The sequence below is a fragment of the Prionailurus bengalensis genome, chromosome B2 (genome assembly GCF_016509475.1).
Source record: "Prionailurus bengalensis isolate Pbe53 chromosome B2, Fcat_Pben_1.1_paternal_pri, whole genome shotgun sequence".
NCBI lineage: Eukaryota > Metazoa > Chordata > Mammalia > Carnivora > Felidae > Prionailurus > Prionailurus bengalensis.
The window spans coordinates 135,168,080-135,181,476 of record NC_057349.1 but is presented as its reverse complement, the minus strand read 5'-3'; the positions used below and the strand labels follow the sequence as shown (position 1 = coordinate 135,181,476).

The 13,397-nt window shown below is 43.4% G+C and overlaps 1 protein-coding gene across 3 annotated transcripts in view; it reads left to right on the top strand.

Annotated features, from left to right (window-relative positions):
• The window catches only part of LRP11 (LDL receptor related protein 11), a 52,173-nt gene that overhangs the window by 14,044 nt on the left and 24,732 nt on the right, over positions 1 to 13,397 (top strand). For 2 of the 3 annotated variants that reach the window (XM_043592595.1, XM_043592596.1), the window contains exon 3: positions 10,398 to 10,539. In XM_043592595.1, the coding sequence (XP_043448530.1) occupies positions 10,398 to 10,539 (142 nt within the window). Of the gene's footprint in view, positions 1 to 10,397; positions 10,606 to 13,397 lie in introns of all 3 variants that reach the window. The other variant, XM_043592594.1, reaches the window with a different exon arrangement.

The following is a 13,397-nucleotide window of genomic DNA, read 5'->3' as shown; positions in this document are numbered from 1 at the left end:
GCTGGACTTTAAAGTTACATGTTTTGGGGCGCCTGGGTGGCTCAGTCGGTTAAGTGTCCGACTTCAGCTCAGGTCATGATCTCGCGGTCCGTGGGTTCAAGCCCCGCGTCAGGCTTTATGCTGACAGCTCAGAGCCTGGAGCCCGTTTCAGATTCTGTGTCTTCCTCTCTCTCTGACCCTTCACTGTTCATGCTCTCTCTCTGTCTCAAAAATAAATAAACGTTAAAAAAAAAATTAAAAAAAATAAAATAAAATAAAGTTACATGTTTTCTGCCCTTGAACAGGATATTCTATATCTGCTTAACTGAATATTAATCTATAATACAAAATGCAAATACAAAAGGGCGCATTTTCTTAAATGGAAAAGGACACATTTTTTTAGGCAGCCCATTAGATGACACTGAGTTCACGATTATTCAATGTAATACATTTTTTTCAACATAAGACATTTAAATCTGAAGTCAAAAGTAAAATATGACATTTAGGAACAGGATACAGAGTACAAGGATGTTCAAATGATTTTAGAATAACTAAATGATCTTAGAATATCACATGTAACGAAAGTTTACTAAAGAATGGATATGGTTTGGGGACTTCTGGGTGGCTCAGTCAGTTGAGCATCCAACTCTTGATTTCTGCTCAAGTCATGATCTCACAGTTTGTGGGATTGAGCCCCATGTCAGGCTCTGTGCTGACAGCACAGTGCCTGCTTGGGGTCCTCTCTCTCCCTCTCTTTGTGTCCCTCCCCTGCTTGCACACATACTCTCTCAAAATAAATGAATAAACTTAAAAAAAAAAAAAAGAATGGATATCGCTTACATCAATAACTTCATTATGAAATTAAAACCATTTGCACACTGGCTTGCCTGCTGCACATAATTAATTTTTGAAAATAGATTATCATCTAAATTGGGACCTATTGAGGGGAGGGGGAAAGGAGGTGGTATTCCCAAATATTTATTTTTATTTATTTATTTATTTTTTATTTTTGAGAGAGCAGAAGTGGGGGAGGAGTAAAGAGAGGGGAACAGAGGATCTGAAGCGGGCTCTGTGCTGACAGCAGCAGGCCTGACATGGGGCTTGAACTCACGAACCATGATATCATGACCTGAGCTGAAGTCGGATGCTCAAGGGAGGTGGTATTCCTAATTACACCAGGACCACAGAGGAAAATTGGAACATGGGTCCTCCTTGATAAAATCCAAGTCTCTTGAGACGGGATGGTCTATATGGGATCTCCCAACTAGACTCATTTTTAAACCACCCCCAACAGATAAAATGGTATTTTATAACTCAACCTTAGAGTAAAGGTTTCCAAGAAAATGAATATAAATAGAAACAAGACTTGAGTTTTTAGTCATAGGGCAAGAGAGCACAAAATAATTGTTGAATTTCAAATTGCATTCTGTCTCCTTGTATAGGAGCCGTTTTGTCACTTACTCCTCCTCAGTCAGATTTCCTGAGATACGATTTGGGTCAGTACTGAAAATGCTCACAAAAGGAATGAATCATTACGTGTTAAGGAGATGACTTAAAAGCCTATTGAAAGATTTTATAAAAATTTAGCAAGGATTTTCAAGACAGCCTGCAGTTGTCAAACCAATACCCAAGTTTCCAGAGGACCTACTGTGGTCTTAAAGATTAAACACTAACTGTGTCCATCGTCTTCTGTTTTCTACACGTCTTCCTTGATGTGTAGAAAGAAATACATAAAATCTGTAATATCACAACAGAATTTATAACATTGAGGAGGGATTTCTTTAGAAGTATTTTCAGTGAGGGGAGGAACAATGAGCTGAAGAGGGATTTTACTGCCCACAGATGCTTCCAGAAGGCTCTGTCTCCCTTCTCATTCCTTGTTCCCTCCCTCCTTCCTTTATTCCTTGATATTTTTTCCCTTTCTCTCTTAAAGCTTAGAACTGTGACAATACTTACTAGGATTCTAATAATACTTGCTAATTAATTGCTTCTGTCTCTCTCTCTCTTGTTAAGTAATTGACTGCTTCGCTAATCTTTCCAAAAGTGCTCTTACAGCCCCCAGATCTGTATCATCCTTCTTAGCGTGACCAGCAGAACATTGCTCAGCACTCTGGTCTCATACAGATACTGCAAAGAGCTGTTATGTGTCGTCTGACAATTTCTTTGCCCCCCATCAAAGGAGATCCTAGGCATACATAACTATTATTATTTCTTGGCTATTGGAGAATTTCTAGTCTTCAGAAAAACAAAATGTAAATCACTTCAATAAAAGTTATCCCAGACATCCTAGGCCTCTGGTGGGAGTGGGCCGAGTGATGGAGAGGAAGCTGTTTCTACATTTAAAAAAGAAAAAGAGAAAAATGGTCATTGGGTACCTGAGAAAACTTCGAATCAACTTCATCTATTTCCTTCCTCCTTCAAGTGAGCCAATTTGTCATGAATGAAAGACAAACAAGTAAAACTTCTGACAGGGCATCTGCTTGACTGTGGTTTTTGAATCCTAGCTCTACTACTTCTTGTGTGGGAGACCTTGGCGGATGATTTAAACCACTTGCAAGATGAAAAGAACAGGAGCCCTTTCAAGGCATTATTATTGTGGTCAAATAAGGTTGTGCAAGTAAGGCCCCCGGAGCAGTGAGCAGCACATAGCAAACATTCAAGCATGATGATACTATTCAGTGTATCATGAGATTATTTTTCCTTCCATGGTATTCACACCGCTCCTGATAGTCTTGTCTTACACCCAGCAAGACTGTGTTGCTGCCTGGGTGCTGTTCTTTTAGAGATTCTCCCAAGGAAGCCCAAACCCCAAATACTCCATGTGCTCACCAGCGCACAAAAAGCCTTCAACAGGGAGCAAATACTCACTCCTCAAATGTCTGAAGAGGCAACGCTTCAGACTCTGATCTGAGGCCAGAAAGGACTTTTATAAAAGGAATAATTTTGGGGCACCTGGGTGGCTCAGTCGGTTGAGCGTCCGACTTCGGCTCAGGTCACGATCTCATGGCTCGTGAGTTTGAGCTCTGTGTCGGGCTCTGTGCTGACAGCTTGGAGCCTGGAGCCTGCTTCATATTCTGGGTCTCCTTCTCTCTCTCTGCCCTCTCCTGCTCATGCTGTCTCTCTCTGTCTCTCAAAAATAAATAAAATAAACATTAAAAAAAATTTTTTTTTAATTTAAAATGAGCAATTTTGACACTGAGAAAGCCAGAGGGCTAGGCGTTTCCTGGGAGTGAGAACAAAAGCAGGAGAAGAGAAGCAAAACATACCACATTCCAAAGAACTGAAACAAGGCTGAACTGCCTCAAAATTTCACCAACATCCATGCACCTCAGCCCTCCCATTCACCCAAATCTTCGAATAAGGGACAGAAAGTAATGGCAGCCCGCAGGGCATTTTCCAGACAGAGACGATTCCCCATACAGATTTCCTAAGTAACACCTGGGGATAAATTGGTGCCCATGAATGAATATTCCATTGTGGTTTTGAGGATTTCTTTGTAAGTGTCTTGCTTCAAAAATGAAGAATGAAGACAGGAGAAAAAAAACCAGTGAATCCTAGAACTTCCTGCTCTGATTAAGGGGGAAGACACTTCAGAGCATGCAAGATGGGGATAGTTCGTACCTGTTGTGTTTCAGCGTCAGCCATGAGCCTAAATGTAGCCTGCCCTCACTTAAGTAGGAATTCTTTTTACATTATAGCTCAAGGGCTTGAATATTTAATTGCAGGTTTTTTCTTTAAAAAAATTACTTATAATATTACTTATTATATTACTTATTATATAATTATTTGTAATTATCATTATAAGGAAATGAAAAATAATCTCCCTGGGGAAGAAAAAGTATGTAATTCAGGAAAAATAAATCTGGGTAAACTGAATTAAGAAAGATCTATTCCAGAAAGGGCAGAAGCTTTGAAGTTCTTTGCCTGTTCAGAAACAAACACACAACTTCCCAGACAATAATTGACAAGCACAGTAGGATTCCAGAATCACAGGAGTTGACAGTCAATCTGTGTGCTTCTGGTCAAACGGGCTTTAAACCTGATTTACTGTAATCTACGTTTTTTAGACCATGACAGCTGGCCAGTCTGTATATAAACTGTGCCTGGGTTCTTTCTAAGAAATGGTTCTTGGAATAAGGACCTTGGAAGGCCTGAATCTGCTGACCGAGATGTAGGATTCTGGAATGGCTGTGCATATGGAATTTATAACTAAATGGCCTGGATTCAAACCCAGTTTTGCTAATTCCCTAGCTGGGTGAACCTGGGAAAATTATTCCATTCTTTAAGCTTCAGCTTCCTCAATTGTAAAGAGGATGATACAACCTGATAGAGTTTCAGTAAGGGATCAAAATAGGAAAACGCAAATAAAGCGCTTAGCATATTTCAGAGCACAAAATGAGCATTCCAGGAGGGGCACCTGGGTGGCTCAGTGGGTTGAGCTCTTGGTTTCAGCTCAGGTCATGACCTCACAGTTCATGGGATCAAGCCCCATGTCAGACTCTGTGCTGACAGCGTGGAGCCTGCTTGGGATTTTCTCTCTTCCTCTCTCTCTGCCCTTCCCCTGCTCGAGTGTGTGCGGTCTCTCTCTCTCTCTCTCTCTCTCTCTCTCTCTCTCTCTCTCAAAATAAATAAATAAACATTTCAAACAATGAGCACTCCAGGAGAGGAAAACTATTACAGTTTTATCTAAATACCCTGGGATGTAAATATTGGGCTATTTTGACCAATACGTTAACTGAATTACAAACAGAATAGATTCACTCACTTGTATATAAACAAAAAGTTATGAGGGCCTTTCAAAGGCAAGAAGCAAGGGAGTAAGGCGCTGTGAAAAACTTGTAGGGAATATTGCCCTCAAGTAACTTGACACTGGTTGAGATTAGATATGCACCTAAATAACAAAAATACCAAGTAGAAAGTGGCAAGACTAGGGTGCCTAGTTGGCTCAGTTGGTTGAGTGTCCAACTTCAGCTTGGGTCATGATGATCTCGCAGTTCATGAGTTCAAGCCCCACATTGGGCTCGCTGCTGTGAACTCAGAGCCCGCTTCAAATCCTCTGTCCCCTTTCTACCCCTTCCCCACTTGCCCTCTCTCACAAGTAAACATTAAAAAAAAAAAAAGTGCTACTGGGGTTCAAAGGAAGAAGAGATTATAATCTCATTGAGAGAAGTCAGAGAGCACTTTGCAGATGAGGGCCCTGTGGTATATGTCTCTATAACCTGAATATTTTGATAATAGGATAGGACTTACAAAAGTCTTATTGACTTGAAAAGATGCACATTGTATGGTGCAAAAATTTTGGACATGTCTGAGAGCATTCAAATTCAATGTGTATTCTCTGATATGGTAACTTAGGGCCATAAAATCACTATCCAGTTAAAATGAGAATCAGGTTTGGCTTTACCCAGAGGATAGATAGTTGGCCATTTGCCCAGTGGTCTGTACAATAACATACTTTTACTTTTCTTTCTAAAAAACAGTACAGAGGAGAGTGCCTGGGTGGCTTAGTCAGTAGAGCATGAATCTCTTGATCTAGGGGTTGTAAATTCAAGCCCCATGTTGGGTGTAGAGATTACATTAGAGAAGAAAGGAAAAGAGAAGAGAAGAGAAGAAAGAAGAGAAGCAAAGAAAAGAAAAGAAGGAAAGAAGGATTCAGAGAGATCTTGTCTACACTTTACCCACATCTTGCCACACCAAGATATCGTATCGATCTTCCCTAGACTCGAAAGGAGAGAAGGGCAGTAAGAGAAGAAACAACAGGGAAGCAGTACTAATCTTTTGTCTGTAGAAACTCTGCATTATGGCCAGATGTCAAGAAAATTGGCTCATGTGCTCAGGGAATGTTGTCCTACTCTTGGTTGGAACAATGAGAACTTTTGTCTTATTCTCTTTCTCCTCTGCCATATATATTTTTTATCCTGACACTTAGGAAATGTTTGTAAAATCCTTTCCAATGTCAAATAAACATGAGATATGGAAGGATCACCTGGATGCTTGAAGTTAGGAAACCATTCTAAATATTCTAAATACCTGATTTCAAGGAAAGACACCTTTTGTTAACTAAATGAATAAAAAGGCCAAGGAGAGGATATTAACCTGAATAGATCTAAATTTAAGCTCACCCAGGACTTTGAAGGTTATTACCATGACCTGGATCTGGATCAGTGTTCCCTGCATCAGAGAGGAGGTGCCTAGGAAGGCAGAGAGAGGCATCCACAGCCCAGGTGGACAATTGCCCTCTTAGATAGTGGATGCCTGTCCTTCCAGCCCAGCACTGAAAAGAGACTTCCCGTGGTCCCTGGGTGGCTCAGTCGGGTAAGTGTCTGACTCTTGATTTCAGCTCAGGTCATGATCTCATGGATTGTGAGATTGAGCCCCACATCGGGCTCTGAGGTGAGTGTGCAGAACCTGCTTGGGATTCTCTCTCCTCTCATGTACCTGGGCAGCAAACCTCTCAGCTGCCGGCTTTCTGCAGTCTTAAGTCTGCAGGCAGACCAGCTGTGACAGAGCTTCTCCCCTCATAGCACCTTACTCCCTTACTCAAGGCTGCAAGGCTCAGTCAACACATTCCAGCATGGCCATCAGCTGCCACCATGTACCCACGTGTTCTAAGTCCCGGAACTAGTGGTCTTATCTATTACACCACTGCGACCTAGGAAGGCCTGCCTGATTCTGAGCCAGAGTCGGAGAGAGTGAGAGTCTGTCACCAGCGGCAACCTTACAGCCTCTTGCCCCTTGCAGTCATTGGCGCCCCTTGGTTCAGCCTCACACTCCTCCGGCCATAGGGAGAGGTTATAACTCACCCTTCCCTTGCAATCATGTGGACAGGGGTGGAAGCGAAAGTTTCCAGAATAAAGGGATACCAGTACCAGTGCCACTGGAGTGCAGGTCTCTTGACCCCTGCAGTGACTCAGGCTAGAGACAGGGTGGGCTCAGACCAGGATGGTGACAATGGACATGATGAGAAGCGCTTAAATTCCAGATGTGTTTGGATATGGAATGTGAAAGAAAGGGGGGGTTTGGTTTGACCCTGAGTCCCAAGCCGCAGTTTTTGTCTCATTTTAAATCTCACTCGTCTGAATCGCTGATGTTCCCTCCTTGTTCTCAGACATCGAGAACCCTCTTGTTTCTGAGGATCAGTTGCCTGCTCCAGACTCTCACATTCTCTTGTCATCTTCAGTTTTCTCTCTGCATGCCCTTTAGGTAGTGTTGTAGTTCTCACATAAGTGGACCCCACTTAATAAGAATAAGTTTGATATTCTCTTGTTGTAGTTGGGCCTGAAGATCATGTGACAGTGTGGCAGTGAAAACTGCCTAACATCTCCTTGAAATACACAACGAAGGACTGGCTTGCTTCTTTGCCAGCTCTCCAGCTTACAGCTTTTGCAAGGAGAGTGATGGGACCACTTAGTGACGGTTTTACACCTGGACATCTCGATTCTGTCTCTGTCTCAGTGAGTGAGAGTCACGTTATTGAGATTTCATTTTCCTGTCTGTAAAAACAGGGTTATTCAGCTTGAGATGAGAACTAACGAATGAGACAGTTAGTTACATTTAAGCATTTACTACGTTATGCTCTTTCGATATTTAAAAAACTAAACTTGTATTTTATATTTAAAACTTATATGTAAGCCCCACATTAAGCTCTTTTTACATAGTTATCTCATTTGATGCTTACAAGGTAAGTGCCATTATTATTTCCACTTTACAGATGAAGAAACTGAGGCTTAAATAGGTTAAGTGGCTTGTACAAGGTCACAGGGCTGGCACACGGTAGAGCTGGCATTCAGCTCTGTTGGGCCAGACTCCGTGCTCTTAACCACTTCACCCACGTTTCTTGCAGTGTCATTGGTGAATCATCTGGATGTGCCTGTTGTGTGCAAATTCCCAGATCCCACTCTCAGACCCACTGACTCAGACTCTAAGGCTGGGCTGAGAAACCTGTACTTAACAGGAGCTCTGGGTGATTGATTATTGATACAACCATATCTCCTTGCATTGCCCCCTAAAGTGATTGTAAAGCATTCTGTTCTTGTGCATATATAGTTCTGACAAAGCCTCCAAGCCAAAATTATGTGCAGGAATCTAAATTCTAGGATTTCATAAATACAAACAAGCAGCTAATAGTTCTTTTTTTTTTTTAATTTTATTTTTTAAGATTTACATCCAAACTAGTTAGCATATAGTGCAACAATGATTTCAGGAGTAGATTCCTTAATGCCCCTTACCCATTTAGCCCACTCCCCCCACAACCCCTCCAGCAACCCTCAGTTTGTTCTCCATATTTGTGAGTCTGTTATGTTTTGTCCCCCTCCCTGTTTTTATATTATTTTTGTTTCCCTTCCCTTATGTTCCTTTGTTTTGTCTCTTAAAGTCCTCATATGAGTGAAGTCATATGATTTTTGTCTTTCTCTAATTTCACTTAGCATAATACCATCCAGTTCCATCCACATAGTTGCAAATGGCAAGGTTTCATTCTTTTTGATTGCTGAGTAATACTCCATTGTGTGTGTGTGTTGTGTGTGTGTGTGTGTGTGTGTGTGTGTGTGTGTGTGTGTGTATACACCACATCTTCTTTATCCATTCATCCATCGATGGACATTTGGGCTCTTTCCATACTTTGGCTATTGTTGATGGTGCTGCTATAAACATGGGGGTGCATGTGTCCCTTCGAAACAGCACACCTGTATCCCATGGATAAATGCCTGGTAGTGTAATTGCTGGGTCGTAGGGTAGTTCTATTTTTAGTTTTTTGAGGAACCTCCATACTGTTTTCCAGAGTGGCTACACCAGCTTGCATTCCCAGCAGCTGATAGTTCTAATAGGGCAACTCTCTGTACTCTTAAGTCTGGTAATGCATCAATGTAATAAACCATGTAATGGTCAGAATTCATTTGTAGCGGATATCCAGACTAGTTCATTTAAGCAAAAAGGGATTTTTCCTAGAAAATAGGACATTCAGCCATTACAGTATCTTTGAGACAGCTGAAAAAAATAGTAGTTGGATTGAGCATCCAAAAATGACTCCCAAAATGACAACGTAGTACTGACCTCAGAAGCTATCACTCTTGCCATGATTGGGAGACTGCCTGAGAAATGGCAGAGGAGAATGGGGGGTCAAGATGGGACCCTGGGTTTAGGGAGTAAGCAGAAGTGAAGCCCATCATGGTGATCATCAAGGAATAGACAGGGAATTCAGACACAGAAACAGAAGCCAGGGAAGTCGAGAGTTCCAGAAGCCAGGAGTGGCTAACTTTGTAAAATACAGTAAGACAGCCAGTGGAGGGGGAGTGGGAGGAGGCAAGGCTAACAAGTCTCATTGACCTTGACAACTTGGTGATCTTTGCTAGATCAGCTAATGAGTTTTTCCAGCAGTTTCAGGGGAATGGTGAGGAAAGAAATCAGATGGGTGGGATAAAGAATAAATGGGAAATGAGCAAATGGAAGCAGCAAGTGCAGCATGAACAAGGCTTTGAAAGGTAAGTTGAAATGGGAAGGAGATAAGATTGTATGACTTTTTATTTGCTGTAGGGTTTGGACTGTAGGGTTTTTTATTTGCTGTTGTTTTGTTTTTTTGGGGGTAGAGAGAAACTTGAGCATAGTGATAGCAGAGGCATTTGAAAGAGAAATTACTTGATGGTCAGTGTTCCAAAGGTTATAGGGGCGCCTAGGTGGCTCAGTTGGTTGAGTGTCTGACTTCGGCTCGGGTCACGATCTTACGGTCCGTGGGTTCGGGCCCCGCGTCGGGCTCTGTGCTGTCAGCTTAGAGCCTGGAGACTACTTCGGATTCTATGTCTCTCTCTCTCTCTCTCTCTCTCTCTGCCCCTCCCCCGCTCATGCTCTGTCTCTCTCTCTGCCAAAAATAAATAAACATTAAAAAATTAAAAAAAAAAAAAAGGTCATAGAGGGAAGGGGTCAAGGCCTAGATGGGGGAGTTGGCCTGGAGCGCAGGAGGGACAGCTCATCTTATTATGGCTGGGGGAAAGGAGCTGACAGCAGATACAGATACAGGTGTGTTCCCAGCATAGGAATGAGTGGTAGAAACATAATCATGGCCATAATTATGTCCTAATTTTCTTCTCAAAGTAGATGAGGTCACCTGCTGAGAAGGAAGGGACTAGATACTGGGTGTGGAGCTTGGAGAGTTACAGGTTTGGAACATCAACTGCCAAGGGCAAGTGAAAGACTATTGTTAGTCAAGGAGATTGTCAGCCCAGATAAAATTGAGAATTGTGAGTTCAGAGGAGGGCAACCTGCCCAAATGGTGCATGCTTTAGGATTTCCCTTCCTTGGCCGGGAGTGGACAGGTGGGACATGGGACTGTTCCAGGGGTAATGCTGATTTCCAGTTCAGGATGATACTGGACTCTGTGCCTCAGATCTCCTAACTACATGTGCTGTTTCCTGTTTGGGTGTCAGGTACCTCAGTCAGGAACCCTGAAGCTGTCCCACTTACGGGAAGGAACATATACTTTTCAGCTCACTGTGATGGACACTGCTGGGCAGAGAAGCTCTGACAACGTCTCAGTGACAGTGCTGCCCATGACCTTCTCCACAGGAGGTGAGAGGAAAGTCCTTCCTTTGCATTCACAATGGTCGACAGAAACCAGCTACTTACAGAAAGATGGTATTGGATTAGCATTTTATATTCTTAAATTTTTTTAACATTGATTTATTTTTTGATAGAGACAGAGTGTGAGTGGGGGAAGGGCAGAGAGAGAGGGAAACACAGAATGCAAAACAGGCTCCAGGCTCTGAGCTGTCAGCACAGAGCCGGACGCGGGGCTCGAACTCACGAACTGTGAGATCATGACCTGAGCCGAAGTCAGACGCCTAACCGACTGAGCCACCCAGGGGCCCCCACAACTGTTTACTTCTTAATTTTAACCAGAAATTAAGGTTTTTAAGGGTTAAGAATTCTAATATAAAGCTTAATAATGTTAAATAGTTTAAAATACGTTTATTTAAAAAAAAAAAAAACCTTTTTTTGGGGCGCCTGGGTGGCGCAGTCGGTTGAGCGTCCGACTTCAGCCAGGTCACGATCTCGCGGTCCGTGAGTTCGAGCCCCGCGTCGGGCTCTGGGCTGATGGCTCGGAGCCTGGAGCCTGTTTCCGATTCTGTGTCTCCCTCTCTCTCTGACCCTCCCCCGTTCATGCTCTGTCTCTCTCTGTCCCAAAAAAAATAAATAAACGTTGAAAAAAAAAATTAAAAAAAAAAAAACAAAAAACCTTTTTTAATGTTTGTTTCTGAGACAGAGAGACTGAGCGTGAGTGGGGGAGGGGCAGAGAGAGAGGGAGACACAGAATCCGAAGCAGGCTCCAGACTCTGAACTGACAGCACAGAGTCCGATGCAGGGCTCGAACTCACGGACCATGAGATCATGACCTGAGCCAAAGTCGGATGCCCGACCAACTGAGCCACCCAGATGCCCCAGCAGTTTATATTCTGACTTCATTCCATGGGCTCTTCCATTCCATTTTTGGTTGTTGTTGAATTAAGAGTCTTTTCTAAACATATGACAATTTAAAACAAATTAAAATTTATAAAGTGCATGTGTCAATTTAAAAGGACTATTTAGGGATGCCTGGGTGGCTCCGTCGGTTAAGTGTTCGACTTTGGCTGAGGTTATGATCTCACAGTTTGTGAGTTCGATCCCTATGTCGGGCTCTGTGCTGACAGCTCAGAGACTGGAGCCTGCTCTCTCTGCCCCTCTCAAAAATAAACATTAAAAAAAATTAAATTAAAAAAAAAACCATAAAAGGACTATTTAGCTCTTTCTGCCCACAGGTCCTGTCCCCATGCTTTAATAAAAACACTATTTGGGCACCTGGTTGGCTCAGTCGGTTAAGCATCTGACTTCGGCTCAGGTCATGATCTCACAGTCCGTGTGTTCGAGCCCCACGTCGGGCTCTGTGCTGACAGCTCAGAGCCTGGAGCCTGCTTCAGATTCTGTGCCTCCCCCTCTCTCTCTGCCCCTCCCCTGTTCATGCTCTGTCTGTCTCTGTCTCAAAAATAAATAAAAACATTAAAAAAAAATTTAAAAACACTATTGGGCAAAAAAAAAAAAAGGGCTAAAATTTTTCATGGACACGTTAACACAAATACTAATAACATAGCTTTACATACATGTGATGGTTCTCACTTTCAGTTGCACAATGTAAACTCATTCTTCTCATTTATCTATGTTTCTTACCTTCCCAAACATCTGCATTTCTAAGATTAGCTCATCAAGTTAAAAAATATATATATACATATATGTATATGGAACTTGAGAGCACAAAAGACATAGAGGTATTGCAGGGGGAAACCCCCCACAGTTGACTCCAGGGAGAGGTACAGAGATGCTGTGTCTTTGAGGGTCTTGTCGTTCAGTCCGCGGACTCTGTCAGTGTGTGCGGGACCGCAGGGTGCACAGGAGCTGTGCGAGGCACTGGGCATACAGAGGTGCTCACCCGCGCCCACGTGGTGAGCCTTCACAGTCACTAACCATGGCTCCAGAAAACCCATCCTTCGCATGTCTTCGCCATCCCTGATAACTCAGTCAGTGGGAGAATAAAGGTAAAAAGATCAGGGAATGACTGCATATGGCTGATCTTGTCTTCCATCCAACATAGGTCGGGATGCATATTGAAAATGAAGCAAGACTTGAGGATCCTAAGGACTTGGCACCCCTGATAATTTGCCTTCCACAGGGACACAGAGCGCAATCAGTGTTCGGAATGTGACTGGCTGACTCCCCGTCCGGCCGAGGTTCCAGCCTCCTGTGAGGAAGGAGGCTGCTGCCTGTGGCCTGGAGTGACACCAATTTCCTGCCCGCTGTTGCCCTCTGAAGCAGTGATGGCAAGTGAGAGGAGCCGTCCGGGTCAGGAGTCTGATCCCGCCCAGGTTCCAGCAGGGCCGTTGATGTATGGCAGCTGCAAAGTAGAGCCAGACAGCTACTCAACACATTTTTGAGGGGTGCCTGTCTGGCTCAGCCAGAAAAACGTGTGACTCTTGATCTCTGGGTTCGAGCCCCACATTGGGCGTAGAGGTTACTAAAAAATAAACTTAAAAACATGTTTTTAGTACCTCGGTGTACTGGGCATGCACCAGGGCCATGGGAAACATGGCATCAGCCCCAGCCACTCCCTCCCTACGGAGGACCACTGAACCCAGCGGGCTGTCCTGGGATCGAGTGCTCGCCTGGGCAGGAACCAAGTCAGGTGCCGATTATTGGAAGAAAGAGCTCATAGGAAGAAGGCATGGATATCCCGTTATCCCTATAGAAGTTTGAAAGGGATTTTGCTTTGTACAACCAAGGTGCCTGGGCGGGAGAGAGGGATAGAAGTGTGAGTACAAGCAGAGAGCTAACACTGCACCAGCCCAGTGTTTGCCTGGTTTCTTGACTTGGGCCAGTTTTCCAGGGCTCCAAAGATAAAT